The following is an 18,005-nucleotide window of genomic DNA, read 5'->3' on the forward strand; positions in this document are numbered from 1 at the left end:
CGATGACAGCCTTATCAATTGAGAGATTTGTAGCGGTATACTACCCTCTGAGCTTGAAATCGACACCAGTGTCACGACGTACGCTAAGGGTAATGGTGATGATGTTGCTGGTAGCGATGCTGGAGACAGTCCCAGAGATGCTGACTGTGGATTTAATCACGACTCGACACTCATCTGTATGCTTTACTCTTCCCACTCGCTTTGCGCGAACACTGAACGGCGTGCTGGCATTGTTGACGTTCTTTGTACCGCTCATTATAATGATTGCTGCCTATTCCATGATAATGTTAAAAGTGAATACCAAGCAGCAAAAGAACTTCAGAAATAATACTTTCAACTACAAAAGCCCTAGAGGAAGAGTCAATATGTTGATAAGTAAGTAATTTATTAATTTATTTACAATTTACCTTATTTAACACCAATACATAATCATTATTTATTTGCCTCTGAAAAAAAAACTACTTTCTTCGTTTTAACTGGGCCTATATTTAATATACCTAGATTTATGATATAATTATGTTCCGTAGCCATTACAGAAAAAATTTAGTAATATTTTTCTAAGGATTTCGAATTTTGTACGGAATATTCAAAAATTTAGATATATTTTATACCTTAGGCTGCTATTTACTCTTAAACTACTAATAATTCTCAAGAAAACTTAACCATAATAGTTTTCCTTGTAAGTTTGATATACTTACTACCATCCTGAATTTTTTCAAATTTTTCCACTTACCGGTTTAGATTTTAGAGGGGGGGACGCTCGATTTTAATGAAAATTTGAACTTTAAAGTTGAATATTTTGCAAACAAATCACTACATCGAAAAACCGGCCGAAACTCCATTTAGCAACCCCCTAATGGTTTTAAAATACCTATCCAACGATGCCCAACACCACAAGGTTAAATGAGAAAAAAAAACACCCCCACTTTTCGTCTACGGGAGAGGTACCCACACTAATTTTTTTTTTAATTTTTTATTGTATTATTTTGTCGGCATAGTTTACATATATATTCGTGTAAAATTAAAGCTTTATAGCATTGATAGTCCCTGAGCAAAGCCGCGGACGGACAGACAGACATACAGACATAGACATGGCGAAACTATAAGGGTTCCATTTTTGCCATTTTGGCTACGGAACCCTAAAAAAGGTGTATTTGATTGTGCTTTGCTCAATAGTAGCACGCTTTCGTGCTAATAACGAGCATGTGTAACAGTAGCTTTACAAAACAATATTCATAATGTTTATTGACACTAAGGATTACAACTACCTTTTAATAGAACCAGTGAATAATGGAATTCATCCAAGTCTTAACTTGGATCGTAAATAAGCGCCGGCGCCACAATAGCCTACCCTTTGTATTACGAGTCCATACATCTCTTCTATAACGAAGCTACAGGAAAGTGATCCGTATTGCCAATTTATGCAGGTCTGTTATTACAAAATCGAAACTGCAAAAAAAAATGCAATAAAAAATCAAAACGACCGTAAACATTTTACTAATCCGCCTTAAAAGACTTAAAAACAACAATGGCTATCTATATAGAATACCGGTAATACCGGCAGTCCCACACCCTTTTGTTTACATTTCAAAGAAATGCATTCGCTCTAAATAGTATTTTTTTAAACTACCCATAAAAGAACTTAATTATCAGGTAGATGATTTTTTAGCTCGAACATTTTTATTCCTTACTTCGGATCTAACCTTCATCCAGTGTGGTTGGGTGGTGAATTCGTGATTTAGTGGCCTTGAGATTTTTGTAAGAATAAAGTGTATTAGAAACATCGTTAACTGGAATTACAGTTTTTAACTATGGAGCACAGTGAAAAACCTATTAGCGATCCTCATATCACTAGTTGTCTAGAGATAGAAGAAAAGGTAGTGTTATTTCGATATTTTTAAAGCTTTGACATTAAGTAGGTCTAATGTTAAAGTTAAGGATACCAACTATTTGTTGTCAAGTCGAGTCAATAATTGTTAGAAATCTAAGACAGTTAATGTAACCTTTCTTTGTGTGTAACGATTAATGCGATAAATAATATATGCAGATTTTTCTGGGTACTTATGTAACCGTGTAACTATAAGTAGTAACTATAGTAATCGTGGCAACAAGACAAAAATATGTCGACGCATATCAGATTCACACATTTAGAATCACAATCGTTTTCACCGTTTCTTTCTGTCACACGATATAAAACAAAAGGGTACAAAGAGATGTTGAATGTGACCGCGAACGTCAGCGCGTTAGACAATACAGACTCAGGTTGGAACTTTTGTGCTACTAATGTCATATTGAGATCCCAAATCTGAGGCCGTATTGCCTAACGTTTCTGACGCTTGTGATCGCAATGAAATGACAGTTTTTGTATGCGAAATCTGTCATTTGAATGCGATCGCGAGCGTCAGAAACGTTAGACAATACGGCCTCTGATTTAGTCCGATGACTTCTACAGGAAGTAAAGACACGTGTCAAACGAATGTCAAAGACTCCAAACAAATGCATCTGTGAAATAAATCATAGTGTAGTTCCACCCGGGTACCTACGTCATTCAGTTTTCTCGACTTTACCTATTTTGTTTATGGTTTATGATGTTGACTTTTCTTTAAATTCGTTTCGCAGCGGATAGAAGCGGAGAAAGCAGCAGTGGTACAAGTGATACAGCAGATTAACACCCTAGTGGAACAAACCACGGAAAGAGGCAAGTTCAATTAGAAATCATACTTCTAACCATAACCCACCAGGGAAGTAACTGCGTCTGTGACAAAAGTTTCTATTTATTTACACGATCTTTACTAACACAGTAATATTTTTTTGTTTAAAATTTCATTGTTAATTCAAGCTTTTATGCTAACTGTACGCTTCACTGTACTTGCATTGTTATCCAAGCTACGTTTCATTAACCGCTTAGGAGGTGTATCTATATCTGTGAGGAGTACCATCCTGCGGAGAAGATCCATGACAGACAATCAGAATTTCACTGCCTAATTATTGTACTGTCACCAGATTTACATAAGTAACCTATACCAAATTACAGCTCAATCGGGTACCACGAACTGTAGAATTCGTTTATCGCTATCCCGCTCGAGTTATGCAATTAGTGGTACAGTGGCATGTTGATTAGGGCCTTTACTAAACCCTTACAGTCTGTGTTTGTATCACGCTGTATAAGATAGATAGGATTAATTGTCTGAAATGCGTGATGTAATTGATAAAATATGATCTTATGTTCAACAGACGAAAAGATTATTCGTGAAACTAAGATCCTCGGACAAGAGCTCGCCCGCGAGGAAATTTTTTTACACGTATGTGCAGCAATGGAGACCATCTTTACGGAACAATCAAGAGAAGAGATTAAGCAAATAGAGCAACTTTATGTAAGTTTAACATTTGTTTCTACTCGTGTGTTTGCAATATTGTAGCCGTGGCCACTCACGCTACTATAAATATCTGTGTAGGAAGGGCCATGCTTGCTTCTACATCCTTAACCTTAAGTAAACATAGCACAAAGACAAAGTTTGATACTAATGCGCTAAGAAAGGTACCTACTATACGGGATGTGCACAACATCCTTACTATACGTGTTCAAGCTTCATCTGTACCATTATTACATTGGGACATGCACACTAACCATACGTTCCTCTAATAGCAGTACCTACCTACATACTGCTATTTATTTTTCAAATAAGCGTTAATAAACTGTTAAGTGTAGGTTATTCCGTCCCGTACCTAACTCAGGGGACATCAATGATATACTTTCTTAGAAAAATGTTTGCAATGTAGGTATACTTACGAGTATTAGCTTGCTTAAGATAAGCTATGAAGAATCATACTTTTAAACGTACCTAACTCGGGAGACATTACTATGGCAACCACCTGTCCTAAAAAGTTGGTTGACCCATTAAATCGAGTGAGGAAAGAAAGTTTTTTTTTATTCGACTGGATGGCAAACGAGCAAGTGGGTCTCCTGATTGTAAGAGATCACCACCGCCCATAAACATCTGCAACACCAGGGGTATTGCAGATGCGTTGCCAACCTAGAGGCCTAAGATGGAATTCCTCAAGTGCCAGTAATTTTACCGGCTGTCTTACTCTCCACGCCGAAACACAACAGTGCAAGCATACTGCTGCTTCACGGTAGGAATAGCGAGCAAAGTAAAGTAAAGAAATAAAAGCGGAAAAGGAATGGCTAAAACTAGTTTTTATCAGTTTTTTATATTTAATAAGAGTTTCAATTAAGTTGTGAATCTTATTTTCTGTCCGTATTTTTAATTCAGTAAATGTCCTAATTGTTTATGTATTTTCATTTTTGAGTTTTTTTGTTGTTGTTGGTAATTGTTATTCCTTAATTTTGTTGTGTTTGCGTGTCTTTGTGAATGTGAATAAATGTCTATAAAGTTTCTTTCTTTCTTTCTTTTAATGTGTACAGAATTTCTAGGTGTGTATTTTGTATTATTTTAGCAAATGTTAACTGAGAAACTACCATACAAGCAAAATTTGGACCGTATACTGGAATATAAACGTATGGAAAATAAAGCTATACTACATGCCGACCCTATATTCGTAAGTTAATGTGCTCGTAATATACCTACAGGATGATTTGTTATTGAATACATTTCCTTTAAGGGAACTTAGAAGGTACCACTCCTTTGCGCAACAAAAAGATCACCAATCAGAAAATTATTCGTTTCTGAGATTTTTGCGATTTTATATTTTCCCAAAATATATCATATCATATCATAAATATATCATATATATCATGGGACACTTGACAGCAATTGACCTAGTCCCAAACTAAGCAAAGCTTGTACTATGGATACTAGGCAACGGATAAACATACTTATAAAGATAAATACATATTAAACATTTACAATTCCTGACTTATTATTTATTCGCAGGACAAAAGTATTTCTGCTGTATCAGCAATGTCTTTATGTAAATAAATTATTATGATATATTAATTTCTTATTACAGGCGTTAATTCAAGAAGAGGCACGTCTCAAACGACAGTTGGAAGAATTAGGTATCCACGTACCACCACCGAACGACCCTTAACTAGAGCAATATTTGCACAACATCGCTGTTAGGATAATGAAAGAATGACAACTTAAAGAAAATTCACGCTGTATATATGATTTCGATAGAAATATTAAGTTTAAGTTAGTGTCGTAACGTAATTTGTATATTATATTAGGTATACGAGTACCTAGGTAAAAACAACAAAAATAAGTCTTTCTGTGGCTAGTTTAAAACCCTGTTCACATAGTGCGGGATAAAATGTTTCTACATATTTAAATTCTATAAATTCTTAATTTTGGATCTATGCCTCCATCAAGCTAAAGGCTTGCGGAATCTTGTCTATTTTTTCAGAGAGTGACATTATATTCATATCAGTGCACTAGGAGTCTTATTTTTCTCAGGGTTTTCATTTAACCAGTCTCCAACACCACGTGTTTTCTCTCTACTGAGCGCCGCAATGTACCATCAGCCAAATGAGTGGTCTACCAATTTTGAAACAAGTTCCTATCAAATGAATATGTCGCTAAAGTCGAACTTTCAAGTTAACAGACAGGTCTGTTGGCATTAGTGTTTTATGACATAATATGCAAACGATTATCAATTTTAGGGTGGTAGACCACATATTTAGCTGATGGTACCATGTACCATCGCGAAGCCGCTGTTTACAATTTAGCCCAGTTATATGTACATACTCAAAGTAAAGTAAATGTTGTCATTAATAACCCAGAATAGCATTACACGGTCAAATTACGAGCAGTGGCATGTGGCGCAACAATCCCTGTTCGCAACTGTACAGTAGAAGAAACTGAATCAAAAAACACCAAAAAACTCCAAAAAACCAATCATAATTTGATTGCTAGCGACATCTCTTGTCTGGGTGAGCGGTTAGTTCCGAAAGAATGTGACGTATATCAAACTTTCAAGGAAAACTATAACGACTAAGTTTGCTTGAGAATTATTAGTAGTTTATGAGTAAATAGACAGCCTAAGGTATAAAATATACCTAAACTTGGAAGATTCCGTATAAAATACGAAATCCTCAGAAAAATATTACTAATTTTTTTCGTAATGCCTACGGAACCCTATTTTGGGCGTGTCCGACACGCTCTTGGCCGGTTTTAAATATTCAATCATCAATAGAATTCGCAAATTTAACTAGTGAATTGGACGGAACATATTAAGACAAACATTCTAACCTTCTTTTGCGAAATATGTATGAATTAAAAATATTTTAGTTTCGTATTCGTAAATACTTTAAAAAATAGTCATAAATTAAGATTCTTACACTGTTTTATTGCGCATAATTAACTATCTCAATTCTTCATTATGTTTTAATTAACAAGTAAGAGTTAAGCCACTAGTTTCTTAGATGATTTAACTTCATGTGACCTGTTGAACTATAAAAGTTAAAGTTAATAGAAATAAAATATAACACGGTTATAAGTGCCTACCTAAAATCAAGATGTTCTACCTATATCAGCCAGTCAGTAGTACTGAATAACCCCTTTTTATTCCCCAGCTCGCGAAAATGTAGAAAAAACCTTTGTTAACTAACTAGTGCACTAGTGCATTTCTGTGGCACTCAAGGAAAAAAATTGCTAAATTTCTAATCCATTTTTTTAACTTGTCTGTTAGTCTCTAAAAAAAAACTCTTTATTAAAAATTTCCAAAATTCTCTGCTTAGTGTAAATACCTTAATTAATTATTCACATTCTTGATATTCTTTTAAATAGTAAGAGTTAGGCCATAGGCCACTAGTTTCTTGGAAAAAATAACTTAATTTGACCTGATGAATATTCCCTTAAAGTTAAAGGAAATCAAAGATAAACGTTTATCTAATATCATTTCATATTTTACTTTTCAATTGAGTGAACTTAGAATAACGAATGATTAAGCACTTATTTAGATTATAGAATTAGTGAAAATGTTGCATTATATTTCCTCTCAATATTGTGCAAGTAACAATAGCCACGCCTACAAGTTGGATTATTTTGTAAATAATAAAGTAGGTAACAAATTTTACAAAATTTTAAACGTAGGTACTTATCTATAAGTATAACTATAATATTCATATAAGTTTTTAAGATAAAGACTAAGACTAAGATAAAGTTATAGGTAACTAATGTACCTACTTATTGCACGAAGTTACTCGTGGAATGTAATTACCTTAAGTGCGAAAATTTTTCGAATCTTCAGTTAGGTAGGTATTACCTACCAAATATTAAATTTAAACAAGAAACGAATTGTTTAATAACTACAATATTATTAAACACGACATTCTTTTCTTGAATGTTAACCTTTAGGTCTACCTAAGTAATATGTTACACCAAACACTAGGAACCTAACAAATGACCACCGGATTGTAGATATTTTACACTTCTAAAAGCTTTGACGGCATATTTAAAAATTCACATGTTGGTTCTCTTCACATGCATTTCACCATACCTACCTACTTACAATTACAAACAATTACTTTGCTCACACGTGACCTTATGATAGCTATGTCTATGCAACAAATGTGTGTTCATGCCTCCTTCACCTCCACACTGTAAGAACACACACAAATCACACAATTATTACCACCGCCACACTACACTGAGAGAGAGATTATTGATATGGACCTCCGCAAAGTAACACCTGATTCAATAAATAAGCTACAGAGGAGCAAAAGATCCCGTGGGCTCCCTCGGCACGAAACGCACGAAAAGCGGATGCTTAGCGCGAAGCACGAGGTCCCCCGTGAAGCGAACGTCTTCGGGCCGTGTCACTGGCTCCACGCGAAACCGCCGCAGTAGGCTGCTCATTACTATCTTCAGCTCCATCATGGCGAACTTCATTCCTGGCCACAAAGATCAAGGAAAGATATATATTTACCACTCCAATAATATGTCTTCGTTCAAGTAAGTATCCAATTACGTTTTTATGAACTGCTTAGCTTCAGCACACCATAAGGGCAGCCTGCTCCGTATAGTAACCGGCAAAAATCGTAAACTGTCCTAAGGCCTAAACTACATTTCAATAGAAAGTGTCAATTTTCTAGACCTTTAACACCCTAACGTGGGCACACTTAATTATGTATTATGTCGATAAACTTAATATTATGTCCCTGTCGATGCGATTATAATCTAAAAGGAATCAAAAAAGAATAATAGTCACATAACCAAGACCTAGGAAACCCGGTGTTCATATTAGTTGGCTGGAAGTGTCTACAGGTTTATCAGATTCTATTGAAATGGAGTTTACATGTTCACATACTTGGTGTGCTGCAGCCTCGCAGCATTCTCAGCCGCTGCCCTCCCACACTACACTGTGACTAGCTTTATTTACTGTTCATATTGCCAACGAGAACTACGGCGAAGTTTCTGTTTCTAGCTTTACTCGCTTCTTGGGGATTTTCACAAAAAAGTGTACGTGTACTTTTTCTTTTTTTCTTAATTTTAGAGAAAATATTGTAGTTTTTTTCTACTCAGACAATCGATCACAATCGATTCCGATAGTTTAAAAAAATGACTTTTTTTAACGTTTTTTCCATACACTCTGTGTGGGCGACATTTTGAAAGAAAAAGTATCTACACTTTTTTGATAACGCACTTAAATATCGTGCACATGGTTGCAATAGCAATATAAGCGACACATTTCTATTGATACTTCCACCATAACTGTTAATATCTCTCAGTAACGACAGTTAAATGTCCATTATAATTAAGCACCTCTCCGGATGCGCCACTTATAAAAACATTTTTTTATTAGAAAACAAATTGCTATATTTAGCTAATTAACCTATGCACTGTGCTGTTAATTTATGCATTTGAATAATAAAGGATAAATATGAAGTCTCTCTCAGTCCCTTTATCTCGACGTTATCATCAATTGTCCTTTATATGTATCAGGTCATTCAACCTCTTTAATTTAACGTTATCTGAGTAGGTATTTATATACCATTTTTATCATCCACCCGACATGCAGAATGTGGAAAACCTATGCTGCTTTGGTTTGGCGCAAGTACCTATATGAAAATTGTTCTACCAATAGGTAGTAGGTATAAAGTCTTTCTAATACTTATATAAAATTCTCGGGTCAAAAATGTTTGTGACCAAACTCCTTCGAAACGGCTTGAGCAATTTTATGTTTTTTTTGTGTATATTCGGTAGGTATGAGAATAGGAATAGGACGTAAACTATTTTTCATACTTCTACGCGGACGGAATCGCGGGCAACAGCTAGTACAGATATAAAAATAAATAATTTCTCTGCTGGACATAGCTTAGGCCTCTTCCATGGCGCGCCACAACAATCTGTCTTCAGCCCCTCGCATCCATCCGCCGCCAGCGAGCCTCTTAAGGTCGTCCGTCCACCGTGCCTCAAGACGCCCTACACTACATTTTCCCGTCCGTGGTCTCCATTTGAATTCGAGGACTCGCCTGCTCCACCGTTCAACGGTCCTGCGACAAAAGTGGTCAGCCCAACGCCACTTCAGCAAACTAACTCTTTGAGCAACGTCGGTGACTTTCGTTCTTTGTCGGATAATGTGATTTCGGATTTTATCCTTCAAAGAAACCCCTAGCATTGCTCTCTCCATAGCTCGCTGAGCAACCTTGAATTTGTGGATTAACCCCGCAGTCAAGGTCCACGTTTCGGCTCAGTAGGTCAAAACTGGTGTGGTTAATAAGGCACATAAGCTACGTCAATAGTGTGCCGGTGACGAATTTATCTAAATATTAGATACCTGACGGAATAAAGCCCAGTAAACTCTTACCTATACAATTCCTGGGCCCGGCGCTAAAGGGAATGTATGCATATGGATGGCGCCTATCATTGATGAACCTCTCAGGAATGAACTTCTCAGGCTCTGGATACAGATCTTCTAGTCTGTGGATGTCAAACACGTGAATTTGGCAGCTAGTCCCAGCCGGCACTTGGTAACCACCTGAAACATTTAAGCTGTTCATAATAAAGTAGAGGCGATAGAAGTAAATGTCATCATTCTGTTGGGTCTTTAAATCTTCGATTCCTGGTGATGCACCTAGTTATGACACAGATTTATTTGATTTTCTAATGTTTTTTTTTTGCCAATGACACATTGTCATTTTAGAGAGAAGACTGTGAGATTTATAAAACGGGGTAAAGCTAATCTTACTGGCTTTATTTGATTTCTATAAGACAAAGTAAAATTGAGTGAACCGACTTGGGTAGTTGATGACAATACCTATAGAAAGAAGAAAAAGCTAAAGCAAGCTACTCACTAGCAGTTTAGAAATGAATATATTACCCAAAGTGACATCTTCAGTTATTTCGCGAGCTATAAACGGTACGCTTGGATAAATACGCAAAGACTCTTTGATGCAGCATTCAAGGTATTTCATTTCCTTAAGATCTTCATACGTAACTGGGCGTTGAGTTCCACAAAATACGTGCTTTAGCTCCTTGTAGATAGCATTCTGAAAACGTTCGATATTTTTGATAGTTTATATACAGTAACGAGAAATATATTAATAGAAAATATATTTAAAGTAAGTATTCAATCAATCAATCAAATTAGCCCACATTCACCCACTGCTGGGTAAAGGTCTCTTCATTTTCACGCCACTTTAACTAATAATTTTTATTTAACCTACTTACAGAATAAATGTTTTGATTTTAATTTAAGGTGAAATACCTGTATAATTGGTTCATTTGCAATCCTCATAATCATAAAACATAACGCCATTGCCGTTGTGTCATGACCCTGTAATAAAAAAAGCGAAAGGGCTCACTAGATTAACTCATATTTAGTTCTTGCGGGATAGCAATAAGCGAATTTATTGAAGACAATACAGTTAGTATTTCATACACTGTATACACTATTTAATTACTTTTTTTGGTTTTTGTATGTACCTCAAACATGAATGTATCCACTTCCTCTCGAATTCCATGGTCATCTATCTTGCTATGCTTTTCTTTTTCAAGAAGCAAATCTAATAAAGCACGTTGATTTTTAAGGCCACATTGATCGTAATCGAAAATTACTTTACTACTCTTATCTTTGTAGATCTTTCTCTCTTGGATAATGCGATTTGTGTAGCTGTGTAGATATTTTATGGCAGGAGTTTGTATTTTTGATATGGCAGAGAGTCGGAATAACCAGTCAGGATAAATCCAAGGCCTTATCATTCGATTAATTACGCAATGACCGACGGTATGAATTGCTTTGAAATATTTATTCAAAGATGTACCTTCAAGCATCGACGTGCCCATTGAAGTTTCTGAGAAAAAAACAAGCGTAACATTTTACAATGGTTAGTTTCTAAGAGACCACAAGCATGGCTACCTACACCTACATGTACCTAAGCTGAGTTGCTTTATACTCGATGAAAATTAGCTCAAAGTTACTCGCTGTTCAAGTTTTAGTTAAGGTTTTTTTATACGGTAGGTACCCACAAAATTACGTTCTGTTATTATTAAACAACGCATTCTCGTCACTGTCCTAATAGTTCATATGTATAATATGTCATTAGCAATAGTTTAATTGAAATTAAACCAATTCTATTTTTTATTGTAAAAATGTTAGTAGTTACTTACCACACATAATGCGAAGAGTTGCCCTCGTGATGATTGGCTCTAAAGCCGTTTTTGAGTTGCCTACTTCTGCCTGGATTCTGTTCACCAATTCCTCAGTCTGTTCAATGATCGTGTAGGAAAACTGTTTCAAGATGTTGAAATGGAATGCGGAAGTTAGTAGTTTTCTCCTCTGATGCCATTTTTGACCTAAGTAACAGATTATCATTATCATGTTATATTATATTTTCAGTTAATTGGTGCAGATAAATTAAATCACTATCTTTATATTAAGAAACATATTATACCTGCCTACACACGATAATTGAGTGATAAATCTTCTATGTGTATAAGTATATATATACCTTTAAAGACGTCCCTGGGATATTTTAACGCAGAATTTGTTGTTTGTTTGGATAGACTTCGAAAAATTAGTCATTTTCTAGTTCAGTTTGGCATATGCACATAATACCCGAATACTTAATGACTATTATTGAAATATTTGGACACAAAACAGAAAAAAACTATTGTTTGGTAACGCAGTAGACATTATATGTCGTAGGGACTGCTAACACAGTGCTGATAATTTAAGTAAAACTACAATTTTGTGCAAGTGCTTATAAATTTTCATCTCTTCTGTAGGCACTAAATATAATTTTAACCCAATTAACTCTGATGGATCCTACACTCGATCTATTTTCCGGTAGCTAAGAATATTGTTTTAATAAGAAATAGACGTTTTAGAGGGTAACAATTATTTTTACTTACCATTGCTCACTAACAAGCCTTCGCCAAGCCAAGGCACAAGGAAAGTATAAGGTTGACTTTTTTCTATAAAACGTATTGACGACAGTATTTTCTGAAAAATAATTCAGCCATGAACCTATATTCAATTGTTGACATTTAAATAGGTGCCTTTCTTTTATAAACAGTGTCTAACCTCGATATCATCCGGATCATATATTGCCACTATGCGAATATTAAAAGAAGTCATTTTCACTATCGGACTATTTTTGTAACAAACGCGCAGGTTTCTTGCATATAGAAAAAGTTTATCTGTAATAGTCAAATACATTGTGATAATAGTTTGCATTAATATAAGTATCCATAAAATTGGTAAAGTTCTATATAACATGTTTTAAAGTTATCAAAAGTTCCAATTTACCTATATACTCGTACCAGCGGCCCCAAGCGTACCAACTTAATATACAAAGACAGACGGCGAAAATTTACTTTATTTTATACTATCAAATTTTTTGTCACAACCGATACCTATATCTCTTTAACACATCTTAGGGATTATGTTTAGAATATGTAAAATAAATTATACTGTACCGGCTGGCAACAAAACCTGCAAGATATTTCCAATCAAAGGCCATCCTGTTGGTCCTGGAATTTTGGCAATCAGTCTCCCTGCACGGCTAAATCGAAAATGCAAATGCAAAACTAGAACTAATACAAGGAACAAAATAATAAACAAAAACATCGCGAAATAGAACGTTGGTGAAACGAGTGAACAACAGGAAGGTATTAATAATAATGCAGTTGAAATAATTAAACTATAATATTATACATGAACTATGTACACTATACGTTCGATCTCGGGGTCAGATACACGATACCCAATACACAGTTAGTACTTCTGTGTATCTGTTTTCTGTATCGCTTACTATTCCTGGTGTACAATAAAGAGTCTTTGTATTGTATTGTATTGTACTTAAGAAGGAATACAGGATACTTCAAGGAGAGAGACAAACGCGAAATTATTCGCGCTTATCAGATTTTTTGTTGAATATGTTGTCTAATTAAACGTATTTCTACGTATTTTATTCTAAATTTAGATTTTTTTTGCAGTATTTAGGTACAGTAACAATGTGAGCGGCATTATGTGTACAGGCAGGATTCTAGAAAAGATAGGGCAACAGAAAGCAATTTACTCCTACCTCAGCGACTCTCAAACTTTTTTAGTTACAGAGCCCTAGGAAAGTAAGTATATGTCGGAGTAGAAAACAACTAATTTAATTGGGAGTTGTATACTCTACAACCTTCCAATAAGTAGGTATTTATTTTGTTGTAATTCCTGGATATTTTGGATCACATGGCAGCCTAATGTGAATTTAGGCTATGGTCTCTATAGTAAAAAAGCGGCCAAGTGCGAGTGGGACGCTCCCATGAAGGGTTCCGTAGCAGCAAGTAACATAATATAAAGTTTCCTTTAGTTTACGATTTATGACGTATTAAAAAAAACTACTTACTAGATCTCGTTCAATCCAATTTTCGGTGGAAGTTTGCATGGTAATGTACATCATATATTTTTTTTAGTTTTATCATTCATTTTTGACGACCGGATGGCCAAGTGGTTAGAGAACCTGACTACGAAGCTTAAGGTCCCGGGTTCGAATCCCGGCCGGGGCATATACAGTTGTGGTCATATAATTAAGAACGATTTTTTATAGAGAAGATTTTTTCAAACTGACAAGTGTTACTAACTGTATGTATATTTTTGTACTTCTCTCGGTATCGTAAAACTTTTCCTTACTAGCGGTAAATTCATTTATACATATAATTGGCTAAAAAATAAATAGATAAACTTTATATCGTCGGCCTAAATCGCAAACCTCGTAACTCAATCTGATCAAATTTTACAGGAGGCACAAAAAACTTCCCTACCAAAAATTTTGAATGAAGACTTGCTAAGTTTTTTTTTACATAATGTTAAGTTAAATCTAGCTGTCAGATTGTTAAGACCTATTTTTTTTTTAAATCACCTGAACCTATAAATTATGGAGTTAAGAGTTTTTCTTTAAAATTTTATAAAGCAAATCGGGAGTTAAGAGTTTTGCTATAAAAATAGAGGTAATCTTTTGATCTGAACAAGGTAATTATTTACATGATTAAGTATATGAGTTTGGCTCAGGTGAAGATAATAAAGCATGATTATTTTTGGCTGAATTAATTTGATGCAAACTAGCGGGCGACACACAATGTTCATGCTGTAATGCTGTTGTCATTTTTCTTGTTCAGGAAAGATCTGAGAACTGCTGGTTATGACGTGATGAGTGGATTTTGTGGCTTGAAAATCGATTTTTTTTTGTTGAGGCAAGCTCATGCTGCACATTTGGTGAGGTAATAGGGAATTTGAGGACCTGGTATCCCAATGTTATAGGACAGATCAAGGCGTCCAGACTCCGGTGGCTCAAGCACGTAGAAAGGTTGGGAGAGGGTCGACCCGTGAAGAGAGCGCACTTGGGATGACCAAGAGGCCGGTTACCGCTGGAAGGACGAGGTCCTGAAAGACCTGTTAGACCTCAGGGTCAAAGACTTGCAAGAGCTGACTCAACACCGCAAGCCGTGGCGTAATCTGGTGTTGGAGGCCAAGACCCACTTTGGGTCACTGCACCCTGGTAGTCTAGTAAGTGAGATACAAGGTGGTGTAGGGTTCTGCGCTCTAAAACAAATCTCTTGTTGAGATGAATAGTGCTCTTCCTGATCTAAAATTAAAGATCCATCGTATTGATTTACATCTAAATTGTAACATGCGTACATTTTTGTCTATTTTTGAAAAAATATTTTCTGCAGTCTTGCTTTCCTCTGTTGATTCATTTTAGTATCCGCCTACAGAACAAAACAATGTTAAAAGTAAAAAAACTGGGAAGTCTCTGGGAAGGACATAGGATAGTTTTTATCCCGGAACATTTCATAGTTCCAGTGGGATAGTAAAAACCGAATGCTCCGCGGACGGAGTCGCGGGTAACAGGCTAGTAGGTATAGGTATAACATAAATTAAAATAGTGACACAAACAAAACAAATGCCTATTCGAACAATCACAACTACGTACTAGATTAAATAATTTGCGTAGAAAACCACGTAACTAATCTTCACGCTTAAAGATACACGCGAAGCAAACCTCGTATGTCCACGGCACGCAAACAAACTACATTTTCAATAGTCTAATGTGTTTAAATATGATATATATCTATCAAGAATACACAATCAGTTTATATTGCAGAACCTTATTACACACCTGTTAGTCTGCACCCGTTTTCTTCTTAAATCTTTACGCAAAACCGACGTGCAGTCACAACGCCATCGCAAACTGTAGGTACTGAAGGGAGTGGCGGGGGAGATACGTGGTATGTCTTTTTTTTTTTTTTTTTTAATGGCAATATACAAAGTGGTATGTCTTTTACAAAAATGGCGGTCGGGAGTTGCGAGGTTTTCTATTTTGCTTTTTAAACTTAAACGGTTTATTCTTGGTATTTAAGAGTTTTGCCGTTAGATGCGTTCAGAATAGTACTATCTAAAAGTGTCAAAACATGATTTTCAAAAAAAAATGGAGTTACGAGGTATGCGATTTAGGCCGACGTTATATTACATCTAAACCTAGTATTACTACTTACTGGCTGGTCATATAATTAAGAACGCTGAATAGTTTATTTTTTATTCAAATTTAAATAGAGAACGGACCGCCGCTTTGTGGTTTTAGGTTATTATTTGAATAATTTTGGCGCCATTTAGTGCCGTAAAAGTCTTAAAGGCGATTGCTTCATATAAAAACAACGGGGAAAAATAAAAGTTGTGATAAATCTACAAGAAAAGTAATACTAAAACTTCGCGACAAGAATTGGTCGTATAAACACATAGCCGATCATCTGCAATGTTCAAAAACTATGGTTTTCCACGCCATAAAGCATTTTGCTACGTATCAAACTACTTCAAATGTTCCGCGTGTACCTGGACAAAGAAAGTCATCTCGTCGAGATGAACGAAATATCGTTCGTTTGGCAAAACAAAATTCTTTTAAATGGTCTAATGAGTTGAGAAAATAATATTTTGGCGAAAACAACCCTTCAGCAATCTCGGCACGCAGTATTCGAATGCGTTTGGTGGAAGAAAAGTTGCACGGAAGAATAGCAAGGAAGGTGCCTATGTTGAAACGGTGTCATAGGCAAGCCCGGCTTGCATTTGCAAGAAGATATGAAAACTGGACAGTCAGACAGTGGAAAAACGTTCTTTTTTCTGACGAGACAAAAATAAATAGGGTATGTTCTGATGGCAAACGATATGTAAAACGGCCTCCAAATAAAGCATCCGACCCAAAGTACACAAAAGTAACTTTAAAGCATGGCGGGGGAAATGTAAAAATTTGGGGATGTTTTTCTGGACATGGTGTTGGACCTGTTAGGCTGATTGAAGGAAACATGGATCAATTTCAATACAAAAACATACTGGAAGAAACAATGTTACCATATGCTGAAGGCGTGCTTCCGGTTATTTGGACATTCCAGCACGACTATGATCCCAAGCATACTGCACGTACCGTTAAGGAATTCCTCACATCGCAATCAGTTTCTGTCTTAGATTGGCCAGCCAACAGCCCCGATCTTAGAGCAATAGAGCATCTTTGGTGCGAAGTCAAGAAAAAAAGTTTCAAATCGACAGTGTGGCAATTTAAGAGAACTGTATGACGTATTCTTAGAAAAATGGAACTCTATCTCTCTTGCGAAATGTCAAAAAATGATAGATTCAATGCCTCGCCGGTGTAAGGCAGTAATAAAAAGCCGTGGACATGCTACTAACTATTAATTTTAGTTAAAATGTATTACATTGCATTTTTTTTCTGTACAAACTTCACGTTAGTGTGATTTAGTTAATCTAAGTTTCAAATAAAAAAACTTTCGAACCGTTCAATAAATCGTTCTTAATTATTTGTCCAGCTTCATTACTATTTGAATTTGTTACTAAAGAGAATAAAAACAAAATTTGTAAAAAAATGACAGTAATTTTATTCTTTATTCTAAATCCCGTTTGCTCTATTCATGTGGCTATTTCATAACGTAACTAGTTACTTCTAAGAAGGACCTACGACTACACATGACATGATTTAGTTAAAAATAATCTGGAACTTCAAATCGTTCTTAATTACGTGGCCACCACTGTATTTGTATGAATAATACGAATGTTTGTTCTCGGGTCTTGGGTGTTTAATATGTATTTAAGTATGTATTTATCTATATAAGTATGTTTATCCGTTGACTAGTGTCCATAGTACAAGCTTTGCTTAGTTTGGGACTAGCTCAATTGGTGTCAAGTGTCCCATAATATTTATTTATTTTATTTATTTATTCTCTTATTTTAGAAGTTACAGTGGGGGGGACATTTTAGCACTTTGGAAGTGTCTCTCGCGTAAACTATTCAGTTTAGAAAAAAAAATATTAGAAACCTCAATATCATTTTTGAAGACCTATCCATAGATACCCCACACGTATGGTTTTGATAAAAAAAAAATATGAGTTTCAGTTCTAAGTATGGGGAACCCCCAAAATGTATTTTTTTTTTGTGTGAAAATCTTAATGCGGTTCACAAAATACATCTACTTACCAAGGTTCAACAGTATAGTTCTTATAGTTTCGGAAAAAAGTGGCTGTGACATAGGGACGGACAGACAGACAGAC

The 18,005-nt window shown here is 35.5% G+C and overlaps 2 protein-coding genes across 2 annotated transcripts; one reads left to right on the top strand and one right to left on the bottom strand.

Moving 5' to 3' along the window:
- The first annotated feature begins 1,666 nt into the window (after positions 1-1,666).
- LOC141432050 (uncharacterized) lies at positions 1,667-5,861 on the top strand. Its single transcript, XM_074093423.1, has 5 exons — positions 1,667-1,877; positions 2,620-2,698; positions 3,235-3,374; positions 4,459-4,560; positions 4,972-5,861. The coding sequence occupies exons 1-5, from the start codon at positions 1,812-1,814 to the stop codon at positions 5,050-5,052; spliced, it is 468 nt and encodes a 155-aa protein (XP_073949524.1). The 5' UTR covers positions 1,667-1,811; the 3' UTR covers positions 5,053-5,861.
- LOC141432049 (cytochrome P450 4C1-like) lies at positions 5,596-13,057 on the bottom strand. The gene is made up of 9 exons (XM_074093422.1): positions 12,885-13,057; positions 12,490-12,605; positions 12,318-12,408; positions 11,574-11,759; positions 10,890-11,257; positions 10,672-10,740; positions 10,285-10,453; positions 9,772-9,942; positions 5,596-7,855 (listed from the first exon to the last, which is right to left on the bottom strand). Exons 1-9 carry the CDS (start codon positions 13,033-13,035, stop codon positions 7,671-7,673), a joined length of 1,506 nt encoding a protein of 501 aa, XP_073949523.1. The 5' UTR covers positions 13,036-13,057; the 3' UTR covers positions 5,596-7,670.
- Between the last annotated feature and the right edge of the window lie 4,948 nt (positions 13,058-18,005).

This window comes from Choristoneura fumiferana, chromosome 10 (genome assembly GCF_025370935.1).
Source record: "Choristoneura fumiferana chromosome 10, NRCan_CFum_1, whole genome shotgun sequence".
Classification (NCBI taxonomy): domain Eukaryota; kingdom Metazoa; phylum Arthropoda; class Insecta; order Lepidoptera; family Tortricidae; genus Choristoneura; species Choristoneura fumiferana.

What these genes read in the sequence shown, in the direction of transcription:
- LOC141432050 (XM_074093423.1), top strand. Translation starts at nt 1,812, where the DNA reads ATGGAGCACAGTGAAAAACCTATTAGCGATCCTCATATCACTAGTTGT. An exon ending in GTCTAGAGATAGAAGAAAAG is followed by an intron (nt 1,878 to 2,619) that starts GTAGTGTTATTT and finishes TTCGTTTCGCAG; the next exon opens with CGGATAGAAGCGGAGAAAGC. An exon ending in GGAACAAACCACGGAAAGAG is followed by an intron (nt 2,699 to 3,234) that starts GCAAGTTCAATT and finishes TATGTTCAACAG; the next exon opens with ACGAAAAGATTATTCGTGAA.
- LOC141432049 (XM_074093422.1), bottom strand. Translation starts at nt 13,035, where the DNA reads ATGTTTTTGTTTATTATTTTGTTCCTTGTATTAGTTCTAGTTTTGCAT. An exon ending in CAAATGAACCAATTATACAG is followed by an intron (nt 10,454 to 10,671) that starts GTATTTCACCTT and finishes GAACGTTTTCAG; the next exon opens with AATGCTATCTACAAGGAGCT. An exon ending in AACTGAAGATGTCACTTTGG is followed by an intron (nt 9,943 to 10,284) that starts GTAATATATTCA and finishes TAAATGTTTCAG; the next exon opens with GTGGTTACCAAGTGCCGGCT.